This window comes from Plectropomus leopardus, chromosome 1, assembly GCF_026936395.1.
Source record: "Plectropomus leopardus strain MGB_pleo_1.0 chromosome 1, ASM2693639v1, whole genome shotgun sequence".
In the NCBI taxonomy this organism is placed as follows: Eukaryota; Metazoa; Chordata; class Actinopteri; order Perciformes; family Serranidae; genus Plectropomus; species Plectropomus leopardus.
The window spans coordinates 27,570,906-27,589,033 of NC_142176.1; the positions used below are offsets into that span (position 1 = coordinate 27,570,906).

Below are 18,128 nucleotides of genomic sequence, written 5' to 3' on the forward strand. Positions count from 1 at the left end.
TCTTTTTCTTTATTTCTCACGCAGACTACCACATTTTTGTATTTATTTAATAAATACAGTATATGAAGTCATGAAGCAAAAGCTTCACTGTGTACTGAATTCTATTGACTGCTTCAAAATACAGCACCGCTGCAGTCATTACGTGACTGGGACTTATTAATCCATCTGACCACAAGGCAGCTTCAACGACAGGTGCTTACCCTGTGCACATTTATTTTGTCTCTATCACTTGCACTTGCTACCTCTTTGATTTTGAAATCCAAACATAAGCAGATAGCCTGTAAAAAGACCCCAAATTTCACTTAAAGAATCACATACACTTTCATTGTTCATCAGTTTTTGGTTTTTCCAGAGCTGTTCATGAGTTATTTTGTGACATGTCAGTAAATATTATTTCATACCCCTTCTTTTCCCTAATTACTTGTCTTCTACGTTGGTCAGCAATTTACTTGAAATACTCTTGTCTTCATCAGAGAATAGAAGAACAATGTTGTTTCTCACATTCTACCATCAACAGATCCATACTGATCAGGAGTGACAGCGTGGGTGCACTTCACTGCTCCTCTGAGGCCACAGTCAATGCAGAAATCCTATGCAACAGATTTTGTTCTATAAAACTGCTGAATTGATGCAAGTCGGAAAGCCTTTGCTCATTTATTCAGAAGGACTAACCTAAAATGAATGGAAGCTGTGCATTGCTGAAAGGTTTTAGCAGCTACTCTCCATTAGTGCTGCCCTGCAAATGTTGATGGGATGTAACATCTTTGGCTGGGCAGTAACCCACAGAAAAAAACAAAAATTAAAATGGCTGTTGTGAAAACACATACTCAAAGTTAACTTGCATTTGCAATTTTCCACACTTTTCTTAGGACATGTTGCTTTCCAGGCAAAGCACTCTGATAAATATATGTTTGGTATACTAACCACTGCCTGCAAAAATGCACTCACAAGATGTTGGTTGCTCCCTGAACCCCCCACAATACAGGAGTGGATAGATATAGTAAATTATATTTATCTTATGGAAAAGATTACTTTCTCACTTTGCCTTCAGAGGAGTATGTTCATTGGGCTCTGGACCATGTGGGTGAAATATGTAAAACCTCTACGACCAGATTTTGTGGAATGTATTGGATAGATGACCTTATTATGTTTTATATTACAGTTTTCTTATTATTATTAATTTCATTTATTTATCTATTTTTTTTTTTATTTGCACTGACAGGTCTCCTCATGAAGTATCTTATCGAGTTGATATATGTACACATGATCTCTCCCAAATTGTTAATAGTTCTAAGATTTCATCTCAGGAAAAAAAACCTGAACAGCAAGGGAAACTCAACTATCTATATTAATGTATGTTCTCTACCATTTAGTGCTGTCCAGAAAAATTAAGAATTTCCAAAAAAAATGGCTGTTGTGGAGCTTTATATGTGCAAACCCTCACAGAATGCACTTCTTGAATTTTCATGAATACGTGTGTGCACGTCTGTAGCACTAAAATACAGTATGTGCAGCATGGAGACATTCAATAAGCCTGCAGCAGGTGTGCATTATTCGCACTCTGGTGCAGGGAAAACCCTCTCTATACATCAGAAGTGGAATAGAGAATCTGAAAAAAAAGACTGCAGAGAGAGTGAAAGAAGAAAGGAATAGAGAATGAGGGGCAGGACAGGAGAAAGAGAGAGATAGAGAACTCCTGCAGCTATCTTTCGTCTCTGCCATCTGAAGAGCCCAGAGGAAGATAGGAGATGAATATGGAAGATCTTCCTCCTACTCTCTCTCACTATTTTCTCCTGAACACTTTTCTCTCCTTCTCTTTCATGCTTTTTCTTTCATCCTCGTCTCCCCTCCTTGGCAAACTCATGCTCAGTGCATTCCTCTATTCCTCATCTTGTCCACTTCCCTCAGTTTATACCTCAGTGTTTCCTATTTCTCCATTTTACGCCACTTTTCTCCTCTGCCTTGTGATTCTGTCACTCACATCTTACTGCCTTACCTGCACTCCTCTCTCATTCTTCACCTGCTTACATCCCCTCTATCACTTCCATCCTCACCTTCTCTCGTTCTCTCCCTAAAACCCCCACAACCATGCCTCACTTTGGCTCCACCCCTGCTTCCTTGAGACACATTTTTCTCACTTTCTTTCACTTGACACCAATCTTTCCATCCCCGTCTCCTCATCACCATCTCTGTCTCTCTCTTTCTCTCTCTCCTCCGTGCCTGGTTATTTATTGATAGGCTGTATTATTGTTTTCTCCCCTGTGGATATGTTGCTGCCTATGTGAGAGAGTGAGAGAGTGAGAGCAGGTACAGCTGTGCCACTCAAGCTCTGCCCTTCACAAAAGATCAATTACCCTTACACGCACAAAAGTTGACAGGAATAATATTACGAGATGGAAAGAGAAAAACTCTGAAGAAAAGTGAGGTAAGGATGTGTGTGGGCTTGAGGATCACATCCAGAAGATCATTAAAACTGTTTAATGCAATTTACTGTAATCTAACATGTAGATCAAACTAAAACTGAATTTGTTTATAAATTAGAATTATCTGTCTTCAGTCATTTCCGCCTTTACTGGGAAAAGAGACTTAAGCGATTTTTTTAGTCTACTAATTAAGAGTGCTCTTCGGGTCTTTCTTTCATCCACCTTTTGTTTCTATGTATTTTCTTGTTCTCGTTTGCTATGTACTTTGTTTGCTGCACACTATGTACTCAACTTTTCTCCTTTCTGTTTCTACATCTGCTCTCAGTGTAATGCCACCACTTTACAAAAAAAAATATTTCCCTCCTTTCTCTTTTCCTTTTTTGCCCTATCATAATCAAATCTTTTACTTTTAAGCACAAAATATTTTGGATCCTAACTTCCTCTAATTTAGGCAAACAAAATGATTGTGGTGATCAGTATCTAGAGATTTGGAGCCTGCTGTTGGCTAAAGAATAAAGCTCAACTTAGGTTAGATTTTTTACAGATTATAAATTGTATTTTTTTTCCCCAGGATATATAACAGGATTCCATAAAAATATGGAGGAAAATGTTTCACCTAATGGTAATTAATTAATTTATCACTATGTATTGTTGTCATTCCTGGTAACTGATTAAGCTCCTGCTGACAATTGCTCTACGTTAAGACAAATTTACATTGATTAACAGATTCCCCATGTGTAAATGTTTGAGCAGCTCATCCAGGGAAACAGTCTTTGAGAGGCTTCCTCAAACTTACACGTGAATTTAATAAACCAGAAAACCCCATTGCAGAAGGAGACAAAAGCAAAGGTGTTAAAGGGATTAGGGCAGACTGAATAATTGTTATATCTGGGACACAAACCACATCTTTAACCGCCTGCAAAATGCAAGGTCGGGCACTGGATGCTCCTCTAGTGCTTACTCTGTGACAACTTTCAAGAACACCAAAGCAGGTTGTGCCTGAGGTTGCTAAGCACAGTATCATAGCCTAATAACAAGAAATCTTGAGAGCAGAGCTGATCTTCTTCCAGGATTTGTTAAGCCTAAAATATTGTTTATGGGACAGATTTAACGCACTAAAATGATAAACTTTTCCTCCACATTTATCATAAACATTTATTTACAAAAGAGGAGAGAGATATCTGCCGGTTGTGATTGGTTGTTCCTCATCACATGATATACAGTGCGCACTGCTGTATTCCAAAAGTTGAACTCTGTTTATCTCTCAAAACAGGCACATGGGAATGCTGGTCATGACAGCGTCCTTCGCGTTCCACGAACACCTTTTGCCTTTTATATTGAAAGTAATGGATTTGAAAGCCCAAAATATGGGGCTTGTGTATGGGCCTATAACTAATGTGTCCAGGGTTTCCTGATTTCCATTCACTTTTGTTGCCACTCAGACCTCTTCATTAGCCCAGCCCACAACCCATTATTTTAGGCTAGCCTTGATGTTATAGTATAAATGTTGATCTACAGAGAGCTCTCTGCACCCTTGTTGTGAACCTGTCTGTCTCCACTGCACGGTGTATAAAAATTCAGCTGAACCAGCCACAGAACTGGAGCTGGAAGAATATTTTTCTTCAACACAAACAATGTAAACACACATCACTCTGATGCCTGTCTACAAAACATGATCCTGTATTTCTAAACCAACGCTGCTGAGCGTTATTCCCCCTCCACAGGGATAACAGAAGAAAATCCTTGTCTGCTTCATCAAGTCAAAGAGTCAAATCCAGTGCATTGTGAAATCTCCTCACTGTTGAGTCTTTCAACACTCCCTGCTTTCAGCACTCACTCTCCTGTTCAAACTCAAAAACAAACAAAGGATGCATTGCATGTTATCTCAACAGATCACTGAGATATACCAAGTTTTCCCACTAAAATAGCTGTGCACCTCCTGGATCTCTGCAAGTAATCTACCTGAGAATCTCCCCCGTCTTTCAGAGTGTTAAAAATGATGGAGTCTAAAATAACATAACGTGCCGTCTAGAAGCTTTGCGATGAGTATGAAGGCATCAGGACTGAGAAGCAGCTCAAATCTTTGATGTAATGTCTTTGAAGTAATAATCTACATTGGCAAAGACAGTTGTGCAACTCTGTCTTAACTAAGGAGTTGCACTTCAGATGCACTCTGGATGAGCTACTCTTGTCCTTTTCCTCACATTGCCATCCCTACTGAAATCAGGGAGGGAGATTCACTCAATCCAAGTGATGATCCAGATTTAAAGGCAGGGGAACTTTTTCCTCTTTAAAAGTATAACATGCAGAAAATGTTGGTTACTGTTTGTAAACATGGTCTCCAGTAAAAGTGAAAGTAAAAGCCAACACCAGACTCCCTATTGTTTGGCATTTTACCTTTCTATGCTTGTTTTTTTTTTGGCGCTGTGTCTCTTGGAGGCCTGCTGCTTATGGTTTAGCAGTTGGTCGCTACCTTTTTATCAAAGCTCCAACCTCGCCTGAGTGCTTTGGAGGTACATGACCATAAATGTCCCGAATGCACACACGCACACAAAAAGAAGATCATATGAAATTAAAGGCAGAGGGCAGAAAAATACACTGCCACTCACTTTTAGTGAGTGATGATAGAAGCTGTGTCCCAATTCAGGGTCTGCATCCTTCGGAGGACCCAGCCTACGCAGCCTTCGGAGGCGACTCCTTCGGAGGCACCTCCGAAGGCTGCATTAACGGTTGTTAATTGGGACAGTCTAGCCTTCGGAGGATTTCCTGGTTGCGTCACCAGATGTTCCCGCCCTTACCCCCACATCAGCTGAGAGGGGCGGGGGGGGGCACTAAAGCAAAGAAATTATTGTATTTTTAAAATTTACTTTTTATTTAAATTTTGCTGGAGGAGGAGGACAAGCGCCTCTGTTAGCATTACTAACGTCACGTATTATGAATGAAATTATGAGATTTTAATGTCCCTCTAAGTTTAACATATCTGGCGTTTGATTTTCAAATGAGTAAAAACCCACATTAAGTTAAATCAACGCTCCGATCTCCGCTCTGTGCCGCCATTATTTTTGAAGATCGCGGGCGCGCAAGGAATCTTGGGAAATGGAAGGCCGCGAAGGATAGTAGCGATGTGTCCTCCAAACAGAGGGAAAAGGAGGACGCATTTGTGGGCTGCGAAAGGAGGAGCCTTCGACTTGTGACCAAATGGGACAGCCTTCGCGCAGCGCTGTGACGTAATTGGCCTTCGAATGCAGCCTCCGAAGGATGCAGACCCTGAATTGGGACACAGCTAGAGAGGGAGGACTTCTATAAAGTCTATGAGTCTATACATTGATTTTTAGGAAAATCCTGCACAGTTTATCTTGAAATTTTCAAACAATCAAGCTGTCTTTAGGTGATACTTAGACAAACACACACACACACACACACACACACACACACATACACACATACACACACACACACAGAGTGACTAACCTGTACGCCTGAAGTGTTTTTTCCCCATATCCCAGAGCTTCCTCCCAGTGTCCCAGGTGAATGGAAGCGTCTACAGCCATGTCTGTCATTCGGAGTTTAAACACATTCTCATCAGGCACGGCAGCCCCGACAATCGATGACAGATGACTACAGCTCTTTAGTAGTGCTTGCCAGTCTGGAGGTTCCCTTAAGGAAAAACAACGTTTGGGGCAATGCCCCAAAAATGTGAAAATTAAAGGTGCACACTCATATACATAATTTGTATGAGATGCCTCAACTTATTAAATCATGATCCTACAATATAGGTGTGAATGATGACAGTGCTCAGTGTCCACTGACTGCAGTGGATCTCAAAGGTAAAGGATACCCGACTGCGCTTTAAGTCCTTCCAGTCTGGGTAGAGCCTCCTTCAGCTGGCACCATGTTGATTCTTCCCCCGACAGCATGAGTCCGTCCTAGGAAAGACAGTAGAGGGGCCACCTGAACACCCATACTGACCAAGTAGACATTAAGATAATAAACACATAAACTGAGACCAAGTCATGACCACGACCAGAGTGTATTAAGGCCATGACAAGTTGATTCATAATGTGCCCAAGTAAATTTGAAATAAAATCCTGAGTTCTCTCTGTCCAGCACCAATTGAAACTGTGGTTGACTCTGGTGAAAAGACTGAGACTTTCAAATATTGGTGCTGAGATCACAACAGATCACAAATATAACAACACTATGTACTTGTCTACATACACTTGGGTACACATAGCACTATTATGAGAAGTAGATATAGTGAGCATCGAAAACAGATAATAAATATGAAGGGAAAGAGTAAAGAGAATAGGCTGGTCTTAGGAAAATGAACCACTGACATCTGCCTTGATAGTATATGCTGGAAAATCTGGTTTGATGTGCTTTTGTTATGAAACACACACACACACACACATACACACACACACACACACACACACACACACACACACACACACACACACACACACACACACACATACACACACACACACAAACAACCAAAAACAAAAAAATAGCACCAAATCAACTCTATTTCCAGGGTTTGATGTCAACAGTCATCTGTTGTCATGACAACTTTGGGTCACAACCCAGCAACTTGCCGTCATCATCTGAAGATTAAAGAGAAAGAGTGGGAATGACACAAAGTGTGTGTGTTTGTAGAACAAAGGTGGGCCGAATAAAATGAATGCCATTGTCGCAGAGAATCAACTGAGTGCTCTCTCTTACCTTATCTCAAACACACACACACACACACACACAAACGCACGCACGCACGCACTCACGAACGTACGCATGCACACACACACATCCTTAAATGCGGCTATATTGTGGTAGAGTTGTAAAATACATGGCATATGGAGAACAAAGCTAGAAATAGAAGTGAAGGCAGAGAGAGAGAGATGTGTGTGTGTGTGTGCGTGTGTGAGTGGGTGAAGAGGTGGAGCGTGACAGAGTGACGGAGAGAAGGAGGAGGACAGCGGGAGATAAAAGAGTGTGAAGGAGGGAAAAGGCAGAGAGGACAGGAAAGGGTACGCTGTTACACGTTATGCACAGATAGACAGCCAACAGCGGAAAAGCAGAAGTGTGTGTGTGTGTGTGTATGAGAGAGAGAGAGAGAGAGAGAGAGAGAGAGAGAGAGAGAGAGAGAGAGAGAGAGAAAGAGAGAGAGAGAAAGAGCGAGAGAGAGAGAGAAGGCTGTGTGTGTTTGAACTTCTGGTCTTGTGAAAACCACATTTTACACATTTCAAGCAAGAACAGTTTTTGCAGAGTTAAAAGATTAAGAACTGTGGGTTAGGTTTGGATTAAGGAAGAACTTTATACTTTAAAAAAGTGCATTGGGGTGTGTGTGTGTGTGTGTGTGTGTGTGTGTGTGTGTGTGTGTGTGTGTGTGTGTGTTTGAGTGTTTGTGTGTAACCTGAGAATGGCCTCAAAGGCAACAATGGCTCCATTCACCTGCCTGACCAACCAATGATCCAATCAAAGGCTCAACGCTGGGCAGTCAGTTAGCACTTGTTGCCCTAGTTTTGCAGTGCGCCCTGAACTGTTGGCCCTCGTCAGCCCGACAGCTTTTTTGTGGCTGATTCAGAATGTTCAATCAGAGTTGGAGTCCGAATGGGACCACTTTTATTGGCATTTTAGCTCAGTGCTCGTGAAAAGAAATGGAAGTGAGCAGAGCAAACAAATGCCTAAAGTGTAGAGGGTGTGAGATCAAAACTAACGCAGAGCACTCGTCTTAGCTGACCGTCAGTTGTGATCTTTGTGGTGTGTTCAGGTGCAACTTTTTGGCTGAGCCTTCATCTCCAATAATACTTTCAAGTCATTTGGTGTGGCTGGGCCTTTAGTTGGATCATTGAAGGGAATGACATGCTTAGGGGTCCCACAAAAGCTTGATCAGATTTGGATTCGGGGGGGATTTGGGGTCAGGTTGACTCCTTGAGTTCTTTGTCGCGTTTCTCTGGCTTTTCCTGAATGGTTTTAATGGTGAGGCCAGACCACAGCCATCAGGGGATGCAGTTGCCATGAGGGGCTTACGTGGTCTGCAATGGTATTTGGGTTGGTAGAGCATGTGGTACCCACCTGCCTGGACATGAGGTTTCCCAGCAGAACATTGTAACAAGATGATCAATGTTACTTACTTTTACATGTACTGTTAGTGCCTTTAATGTTTTGGCTAATGTAAAGAGCTGCAGAATGGAAAGTGAGGTGGAATACCTGAGGAAATCTTTGATATTTTAAAATATATAACAGGGAACAAGAATACTGGTGGGACTCTTTGATTATAAACCTCTTAATCTGATAAATGTCTTACTCTAAATATAGCCCCCAGTTGGATCATTATGTGCATGAAAACACAACCATTTGGATAGTTTGTGTTTGGTGTTTATGTGTGTCGTACCATGTTTTGAGAGTCACAATATTGGCAGTGGCATGTAAAAAGGTACTGGTCCTCCAGCTGCCTCTGACGATCTTCCGTTATTGACAACGTCTCGATGTAACTTATGGTCAGCTGTAAACAGAGAGAACAGTTTAGATTGCGGTTTTGCTTTATTTGCCGTATAGATCAGTTAAATGCAGTTCAGTGTACGAAGATAAATAATTTGGAATCTAAATTGTGTACCAGAAAGAAACTGTAGGAGTGAAGTGTGTATGTATATTTGTGTGTCATTGTATAGTTGGGGTGGCGTGGTTAAATATGGAAAATGATGGAAGACACTGCCAAGTTAGGATGTGTCATCCTGCCTGTGCTGCAGTTATATTTATCTTGTGACAGTTTTGAGGATTACTTTAATAACTCTAAGTTTATTGTGCTTTCATCAACATTTTTATTACTTGATTGATTTGATTGATTTTATGTCCATGTAAAATATAGCTCTTTGTTTGTGATTATGCATCTTTCCTCAGGCATTGGCTCCAACAGTGAATAAAACACATTCTACAAATATTGCTCATAAAGAACTTGAACGTAGAGGCAACATCACAGTCAATAAAATCAGAGTCACATTCCATGTTGCTAATGCTGTGAAGATGCAGTGTGAGTATTTTTTCTTGCTCATACCTCCTCTTCAGCGTTGATATCCCGAACAGCTCTCAGCTGCAGTTTTGTTCCCACAAACACCATCACACAGTTTGGCCTACAGTCATGGTTTAGCAGAGATAAACTTGGAGAGAGCAAACAAGACGATGAGGTGCAGCAGGGAGGGAGCGCGCCAGATGGTGAGAGGAGGAATAGTGAAGGTAGCAGAGGAGAAGAGATAACGCAGTGAGGAGGGAAGGGGAGATAAATGAAGCAAAGACAAGAAGGAGAGACAAAAGAAAAAATGGGGTGAAAAGGGAAAGAGAGAATTGTAACTGTAATCAAAAATGTAGCTTTTAAACCATTTCTGGCAAATAAAAAGACAGAATGCACATGATAAAGGTTAAAAAACATACAGCTTGAGCCTAATCCTGCTGAGACACCAACTGCCACATGTCCAACCGTTTGGGGGTTTCTAAAGTCACTAAAACCAGTGTAGACTGAAGTGGTAATTTGTTCCAACATTATCATGAATGACACAGAATGATCACATCGTAGTTATATGACTCCACCAACCAGTCTAGTTGCAGTATACATCCACGTCGGTCCAGACTCATATATGTAGCCATGACAGTTAACAGTTGTTATAAACACGGATGTTGCTGCAAAAAAGCTTCAAATTGCAGAACATCAATGCTTCACACACATCTTCCTCCCAGCAGCACAGAGGTGCTGTACAATGAGCACAGTTTTTAAGGTGGGCACCCAGGATTCAAGTCATCAATCGAGTATCTGCCAAAATGTCTCCCTATCTGTTTCTAAGTGACCGTGAGTAATGGCTACAAAGGTGTTTTGCAGAATAATATGATGTCACAGTGAAGTTGACCTTTGACTTTTTGGTTACAACATGTCAGCACTTAACCATTATATTCTATTTGACATTTGTGTGAAATTTAGTCAAAAGTAGTGCATGAATTCTTCATTTATGGCCAAAAATATTTTTGTGAGGTCAAAATCGAAGCAGTTCATTGGTAAAGGTTTGTGCCAAATTTGAAGAAATACCCTCAAGGCGTTCTTTAGATATCGCACTCAGGAGAATGAGTTGGACATGGTCATTGTTACCTTGACCTTTGACCAAGTGAACGTTTGTGCCAAATTAGAAGAAATTCTCTTCATTAAATACATGCAAGGTAACAGCAAACTTGATAATCAACCACCAGAATTTAGCAGAGTACAAGTCGCCATTTGTGCCAAATTAGACAAAATTCAATCATTCAATTCAAGGCAATGCTGAGATATCATGTTAATGAGAATAAGAGGGATGTGAGGTCACACTGACCTTGACCTTTGACTTTTGACCAACAAAAACTCTGAGTTGAAGAGGACCTTTGTGCCAATTTGCCAAGAAATTACCTCAAGGCGTTCTTGAGTTGTTGGTTTCAGGAGAGTGGAACACATGGACTGACAAAAATACATGTGGAGCGACATTTCTCCCTCATAGTTAGACAACTGTGGGATATCAGGGTGCTGTTAGGAGGGTTTAATATCAACTGGCAGCATGACTTCTCAAAATGAGAATCCTGCACCTGTAAGTTGAGACTGAATAAACCTGAGACAGAAAGTCACACACACATGGACACACACAAACAGAGATAACTCCCTGCACAGTATGACAAAATGAGTACTCTGCTTCTGTCATAACAATTGTCATTCTTCATTTCTTTCTGTTGCTCTATCAGCCTCTCTCTTTCTCTCTTTCAGACACATATGCACAAATAAATCAGGAAGCTATGGGTACTCCACTTCTGTCACAACAAAGACTGATTTCCAAAATTTAAAATAGAAACAACAAAGCCTCCTACTCATCCACATGCATACATGCATACTGACTGACAGTGATTGGATCATTACATCTATGCCAAATATTGTGTTTTTGCAATGAACAAACAAAGTTTTTTTTTTTTTTTTTTTAATTTACTTAGGTTAAAATTACCAGTCTGACCTTAGTAAGTTTTAATAAATTCATAATGACACAGGACTTTGAGACTATATTAGAAAAATATGTGTGATGATATGTCTCCCGGCATCATGATGCCATAAGAAATTTGTTGAGGAAGGATGTACTGCAGCACTAGTAGGAATCATCTATCTGTAAAGGAGATTTAACAGGAGAGAGGCGGGATTCATCAGGCCCTGTTTATGGCTAAAATATTTATATGCCTGCTGACACAAATTGACATGACAAATAGTAATACATCTAAACTGTATAATTTTCAGTGAATCACCTGAATGGCTTATAGTGCTGTAGAACACACATGCACCAGGTAGACTAAATATTTGAAACCCTTCTAAGTTTAACAGCACCACAGCCTGCACAATGAGCATACAGTTGAAACAACACCTGTGGCCATTATGACCTTTATAAAAGAGGGATTTATTGTAGTACTGTTGTATTACACTGCATTGGTTTTATCTAGGTGTATCTAATAAACTGGCAATTGAGCTTATTTTTCTTATAAGTGTTATCTCACAATGTACAGACTGACAGACTTAAACTGACAGACTTAAAAAGCATCTAATAGGCTTGATTTTTCATCTTACCCATGCTGAGACTGTAATTGTTCTAAATGTTGTGATTTTAAAAATATATATATATATGTATGTATGTGTGTATGTGTGTGTGTGTGTGTGTGTGTGTGTGTGTGTGTGTGTGTGTGTATGTTTTAATAAAGGTATTTTAAAACCTCCCTGACTCATAAAAAGATAGTTACTGTCACTGCACACATGGCTGGGAAAAAATACTGAAGAGGTTTGTCTGTTTTTATGTCCCCTTCCATTACTGCTGTTCTCGTTTATCATATTCACAGAGCAAAACAATGGGTTCAAGAGATAAAGACCGTGTGTGCATATTTGTGTGTGTGTGTGTGTGTGTGTGTGTGTGTGTGTTGAGCCTTTGTAAAACCATCAGTAACCCCCTGGCTTTGTTGTAGAGTGGAGAAGTTGCGAGTTGAATATCAACGAGAAATCAAGCCCTCCAAACAATGCTTTTATCTGATGTAGAGCGGCTCATTAGCATACTAATTAGATTAATTAACTAAACCACAGCTCACATTAACAATAGCTGCTCACACTGACTGAAACTAACTGTTGCTGAACATAACAATGTTGAGAGCCAAATATCGTACAAGTAGACAGTTGTGGGCCAATCAATATCTAACAAAAGAAAGGGCTAAATAATTTCTTCTCTTTCTTACTCCTTCCTGTATCTTAATTTTTCAGAAAGAGATTCTCTGTGTGTCTTTGTTGTACAGAAGTGGTTTACTGCTGCATTAATGTAGCAGGCATCAATTAAATTGTACTACAAATATAAACTTAATGTAACATTTTTACATGATACTGTACAAAAATGACAGAACTTAAAAGGTACCTACGCTGATGTTGAGGTTCATACTTGTATTCTGAGCTTTTATTATAGGTTTATAATACTAGGTTATAATAGGTTTACACACTTCAATGTTCATAAACACTTTATTTTCTTCATACTGTCTGTGCTAAAACACCTGTATTTACCTCCTGTCTGTCTTTCGTTACGCCCCACTCCTGAAAGGTCTGCTCTGATTGGTCAGCATTTCCGGTTACTCTGTACCTAGGAGTCTCTGCACTGCCACTGCAGCCAGTGAACGACTATAATGGAGAATAGTGGCACTTTCTACAGTGAAGAATCACGAAAAGCTTTTAAATCAAAATATTCAACTGGACACAATCCATCAGGAATAGGATCCAAAATTAGGGAGACATGAACAATATCAGCCACCAAGATTACATGTTTTCTTGAATTAGCATGTTGCTTAATGTAACAGCGTACAACAGAAGAGAGAACCTCAAATTACAACATAAACAGAGGCAGTATGACTTCAGTCCCTGCTCAGGTCGCCATTACTCCACTATATCATCACAAAGTTGTTTGTTGTTTGCTGCTATAATAATATCCTGAATGTCCCATACAGAACCTTTCAAAAGTTAAAAATAATAATTTTACATAGAGTAACCTCTGCAACTGCATTCACATCATAGTGTCACAGTCTCTGGTGGAGCTGAGAATAATTAAACTCTTTTAGTTAAGAAAGACAAAAAAAAAGAATCTTATGACACCTTTGAACCGTGGGCAATCAATAAACATCCCTCGGGTGTTTGTATCATATTGTAAACTCATCTCCTCTTCCTGTTTTGTTTCAGTGCATCTCCATGAGGACACTCTGAAGTACAATGTTGGGGTAGATTACAACAAATGAACAAAGGTGTGTGTAATCAATCCAACTGAGAATCATTTTGTTCTGATAAAGTGCTCAGATGATGTGGTTTTACATCATATTGAATATGCTGATTAGCAGAGAAAAAAAAGACAGAGAGGCGAATGAGAAAGTTGGCAAATGAGGTTTTTGACATACAGTAAAGAAAAAAAAAAAATGAACAGAAAGTGATGGCATTAACAGAGGTGTAGCCTCACTAGAGTAATCCCCCTCTCTTCAGCAAACCCAGTGGTTGCTAGGCAACCCAAAATATGAATAGGCAGGGGACCACCCTGCGAATGGGCCCATCATTTATGGATGAGTTACGACACAAAGCGCAGACACACACTGACAAAGACATACACGGGTTGGCCGAGCTTTGGTAAAGCCACTGTGACCATCTGACATCTCAAAACCTGCCAGATAAACTGGCTGAGATACCTACAGTGTGGGAGTGTATGTATGTGTGTGTGCGTGCGTGCGTGTGTGCGTGCGTGCGTGCGTATAGCTCTAACTCTAACAACATGTGCAATGACAGGCCAAATCCAGCCCCTTTCACCCAAGACTCAATACAGGGATTACAGTGCATACCGCTGTGCTCTGTGAGTGTGTGTGTGTGTGTGTGTGTGTGTGTTTGGCTCCAACATGTCAGACAAGAATCACATATCAGTGAGAGTCAAACCTCATACCTCTTGATGCCTTCTCGCTTCTCTCTGGGTCCGCCCGTCTTCCCCAGACAGTGTTATAATATTCTGTCAACATTCATTTTCAAGTTTTCGCCTCACAACAAAAAAATGACTTCCCTTCCTCCCTTCTTCCTCGTACTTCAAAGATCCGTCAGGAAAAAGCGAGGGGATGTGGGGAGGGCTTTGAAATTGAGCGGGTAAAGGATGGGTGGGGTCGGTTGGGGTGCAATGATCTGGCAGGTAACTCAAGAGCTACATTTAAATTTGGTGGCATTTTTAGTGTATTGTTGAGAGAGACTGACACCATCTAACAATGATTATGAGCTATATTGAAGTTAATGATGCTTTTTAGATGTGTACGCTTCACATTGCCCTTTCACTTTGTGTGTGTGTGTGTGTGTGTGTGTGTGAGACTTACCTAGGATACAGCCCAACTCCAATCTCTTGCAGCTCTCCGTCACTGATGGTGAAACAATTACATGTCACCTAAAGGAGCAAAAAAGGATAAAAAAAAAAGTAGAGAGAAGAGAGAGATGATTTCTTAAATTACCTCAGGGAACCAACAATACCTTTTGTCATATGTTCTGAGCATATCTGTGACACCTGCAAAACCCCACTGGCACTGCAACTGAAACAAGCCGTTTTTGTGATTTGATGTGTAAAATTACCACCTGGTAATTCTGGAGCGGGGAAAATTCTTTCTTTAAAAGGAAAATAAAAGCTTTGTGAAATAAAAGACATGTCTGTAAATTTTTTCATCAACTAAGTTAACAGAGGGTTGTGTCAGCGATCATGTGCAGGGATTCTGAATGGAAAATGTGGAATATTTTTTTTTCCACCAGGGTCTGTAAAAATGAGAAGATGAAAACATTTGAGAGTAAATGTAGTTCTTGAAAACTAAACTGAAGAGACACATAGATGAAGGACACACTTATCAAAATACACTCAGTAATTCACGAGGAATAGAGCTGACAAGTCATTTACCAACTTCAACACGATAGATGTTTGAGAGATAAATGACATTTGCAGAGATGTCTGCCTTCTCTCCAATATAATGGAACTAGTCTGCACTCAGCTTGTGGTGCTCAATGTATGCAAAAAAAAAATTAAATAAGCAAAACCTGACCAGGTTATTCAAGACATTACACAGACACTGTTGTGAGTATAACCTCTATCAAACTACAGCCACAAACAGTATCACCACAAAGAAGGAATCGTGCATCAACTAATTCTCAGCTACGAGTACATGCACGCTTCCTTCCGCGCGTTTGGTTGGCGGGTGAGTTTGGGTATATTGGGACCTCATCCACATGTTCTTAAATAATAGAGAAGGTCTCTCAACCAGCAGAGCTCTAAAAACAACAGAAGTGCTCCAAAGCGCCATCTGTCCAGTAAATCACACCTAGGTATGATTTACTGTTTAAATTCAAACCCCCGTCTCCCATTGGTGAGGATCTGCCGGGCTGTAAGTGCTGCTGTGCGCTGGCACCTCGTGCCGTTTTTCCCCGTGTGATGACTTTCTAGAAGGAAGCTCCAGCTTTCTGAGAAGAAGTTACAACAAGGCAGCATTTCTCAACATCTGGCGTTAACTCTGTAACGTGGCACCCAATGAGACCACGTCTGGCATCTTGCCTCCTTCTCTGTATCTCTCTCACACACACACACACACAAACAGGTCAGTCTCTAAAAACTGTGATACTTCTTCGTGTCACATTGTAATGTTATCAATTTAGGTTTCTATACTTTCAGGAGCATTTTATTTTAAAACAAATTAAGTATGAAAATATACACCCAGTTTTTAAACACATGCAAGCAAAACCTAACCAACACTTAACACTTGGATAAAAAAACAATCAACATTAGTGAGTCAAGAATCATTTCTCCTAAATCTACATGGCATATCTTAAACTTACACTCAGTTTAACTTTCTCATAAATCTAAATACTGGATATGTATATAAACCTTCCATTATGCACCAGGATGGTCTGCATTTTTTAAGGACACATTTCAAGAATGAATTAATGACAGAGTTGGAGCTTTCAGGAGACGGAGAGATTTCAAACTACGGAGGGAGGTGGTCTGCTTCTTTCAACCAACTGAGCTGGCACAGAGACGGTTTGAATAACAAAGTGCTTGAAGAAACTGTTTAAAAGAGAGACAGAGACAGAGAGAGAGATGATGAAAGGGGAAACAGCAATAAACACACAAAAACATAAAATAAGTCAACAAAGAAGTGAACGCTCAAGAAAAAGAAAGAATAGAAAAGGAGTCTTTGATGTGTCAATTACTGAGCAAGCGCTGGTAAACAAGTGTGTTTGTGCATGTTGGTGGTCGTGGTGTGTATGTCTGCATGGGGCAGAAAGTAGATAAATAAGTGTAACTTTAGTAATATTAGTATTCAGGCTGTCAGATAAAGACGCAGACAGAGGTATGCAGAGAGGGAGAGTGAGATTTAAGTGAACCGCAGATGGATCTTCCCCATCCGGCTGATATTCACATCTCAACAAAATGATTGGATTTGAATCTGCAGTGGTAATAAACACCATTAGAGTCTGGCCTCATGGGAAATGAGGCTTTTTACTCAACTTATTCATTATAAAACCGACAGAAGGGAACATGATTTCATAGAAACACACAGACACACACACACATACACACATATGAATACAGAAATCTTAAAAAAAAAATCTTCCTCACACACATGAATCGTTCTTTCTTCATCACACACACACACACACACACACACACACACACACACACACACACACACACACACACACACACACACACAAACTTCATTGTTATTCAGTCGCTCTCACAGTCATCAATCATCTGTGCCATAAAGCATACGTTGAAGTGGGGGGAGACAGACACATCATATAATGCGGCAATATGTTATATAGAAATTACAATACATCAGCATGGAATAACGCTTAAGTGCTTTTCATGAAGCAGCTCTCAAGGAAAAGCAGTGATGCACAGATGGTTGAGATAAATAGACACCCAACATTTTATTCATCTTTTTGTAGCCCAAAAAAGTCTAAAGCTGGTCCTTTGCTGTCATCAGTAAGTCAGAGTGAATACAAATAACCGATTAATCGTTTAGTCATCTAAGTAAGTTTTAGCGTAAAATGTATAAGATTCCTACCTCCATCCCCACAAATGTGAGGATTTATTGGATTTGCAGGTTTTGGATTGTTGGTCATACAAAACAAGCAATTTGAATGCAGCTTGTTGTTGTAGTTGTAGCCTTACAAGGGTTGTAGCAGCATACTGGGTATGACTATTGATGGTTATCATATCATGTACTTTTGTTTAGCCACTGCATTGACCAAAAAATGCAACTAGACTGAGGATCTGACCTACTCTGTACATTGTATAACACTGTATGCATATGTTGAATGTATGTGTGTGAAGGCCAGTTATCCAAACACACATTAGATACAGAGAGCTATTTTCATTATCAGTTAATATGCCAATTATTTTCTCAAATGAAGATTTGCTCTTTGAGACGTCAAAAAATGAGGAAAAATGGCTAATCACAATTTCCTTAAGCCCAATAGGATGTCTTATTCTTCCTGGTTTGCCTTACCAAAAAGATGATTAATGGCTTATGAAAATAGTTATCAATCCCTGTCAATTCACTCATTAATTGAAGCCACTGTTGCAGCTCTTAAAACCTAATAAATGAAGACCCATTCATATGAGGCTGCTGACA

At 40.1% G+C, this 18,128-nt stretch overlaps 1 protein-coding gene across 2 annotated transcripts in view; it reads right to left on the minus strand.

The window, feature by feature from the left end:
• Positions 1 to 18,128, minus strand: part of smyd3 (SET and MYND domain containing 3) — an 86,771-nt gene that overhangs the window by 9,313 nt on the left and 59,330 nt on the right. For both annotated transcript variants that reach the window (XM_088079160.1, XM_042507679.2), the window contains exons 6-10: positions 14,829 to 14,896; positions 9,478 to 9,580; positions 8,818 to 8,928; positions 6,262 to 6,349; positions 5,895 to 6,069 (exon numbers count right to left, since the gene is read on the minus strand). In XM_088079160.1, coding sequence (XP_087935286.1) covers positions 5,895 to 6,069; positions 6,262 to 6,349; positions 8,818 to 8,928; positions 9,478 to 9,580; positions 14,829 to 14,896 — 545 coding nt within the window. The remainder of the gene's footprint in view (positions 1 to 5,894; positions 6,070 to 6,261; positions 6,350 to 8,817; positions 8,929 to 9,477; positions 9,581 to 14,828; positions 14,897 to 18,128) is intronic.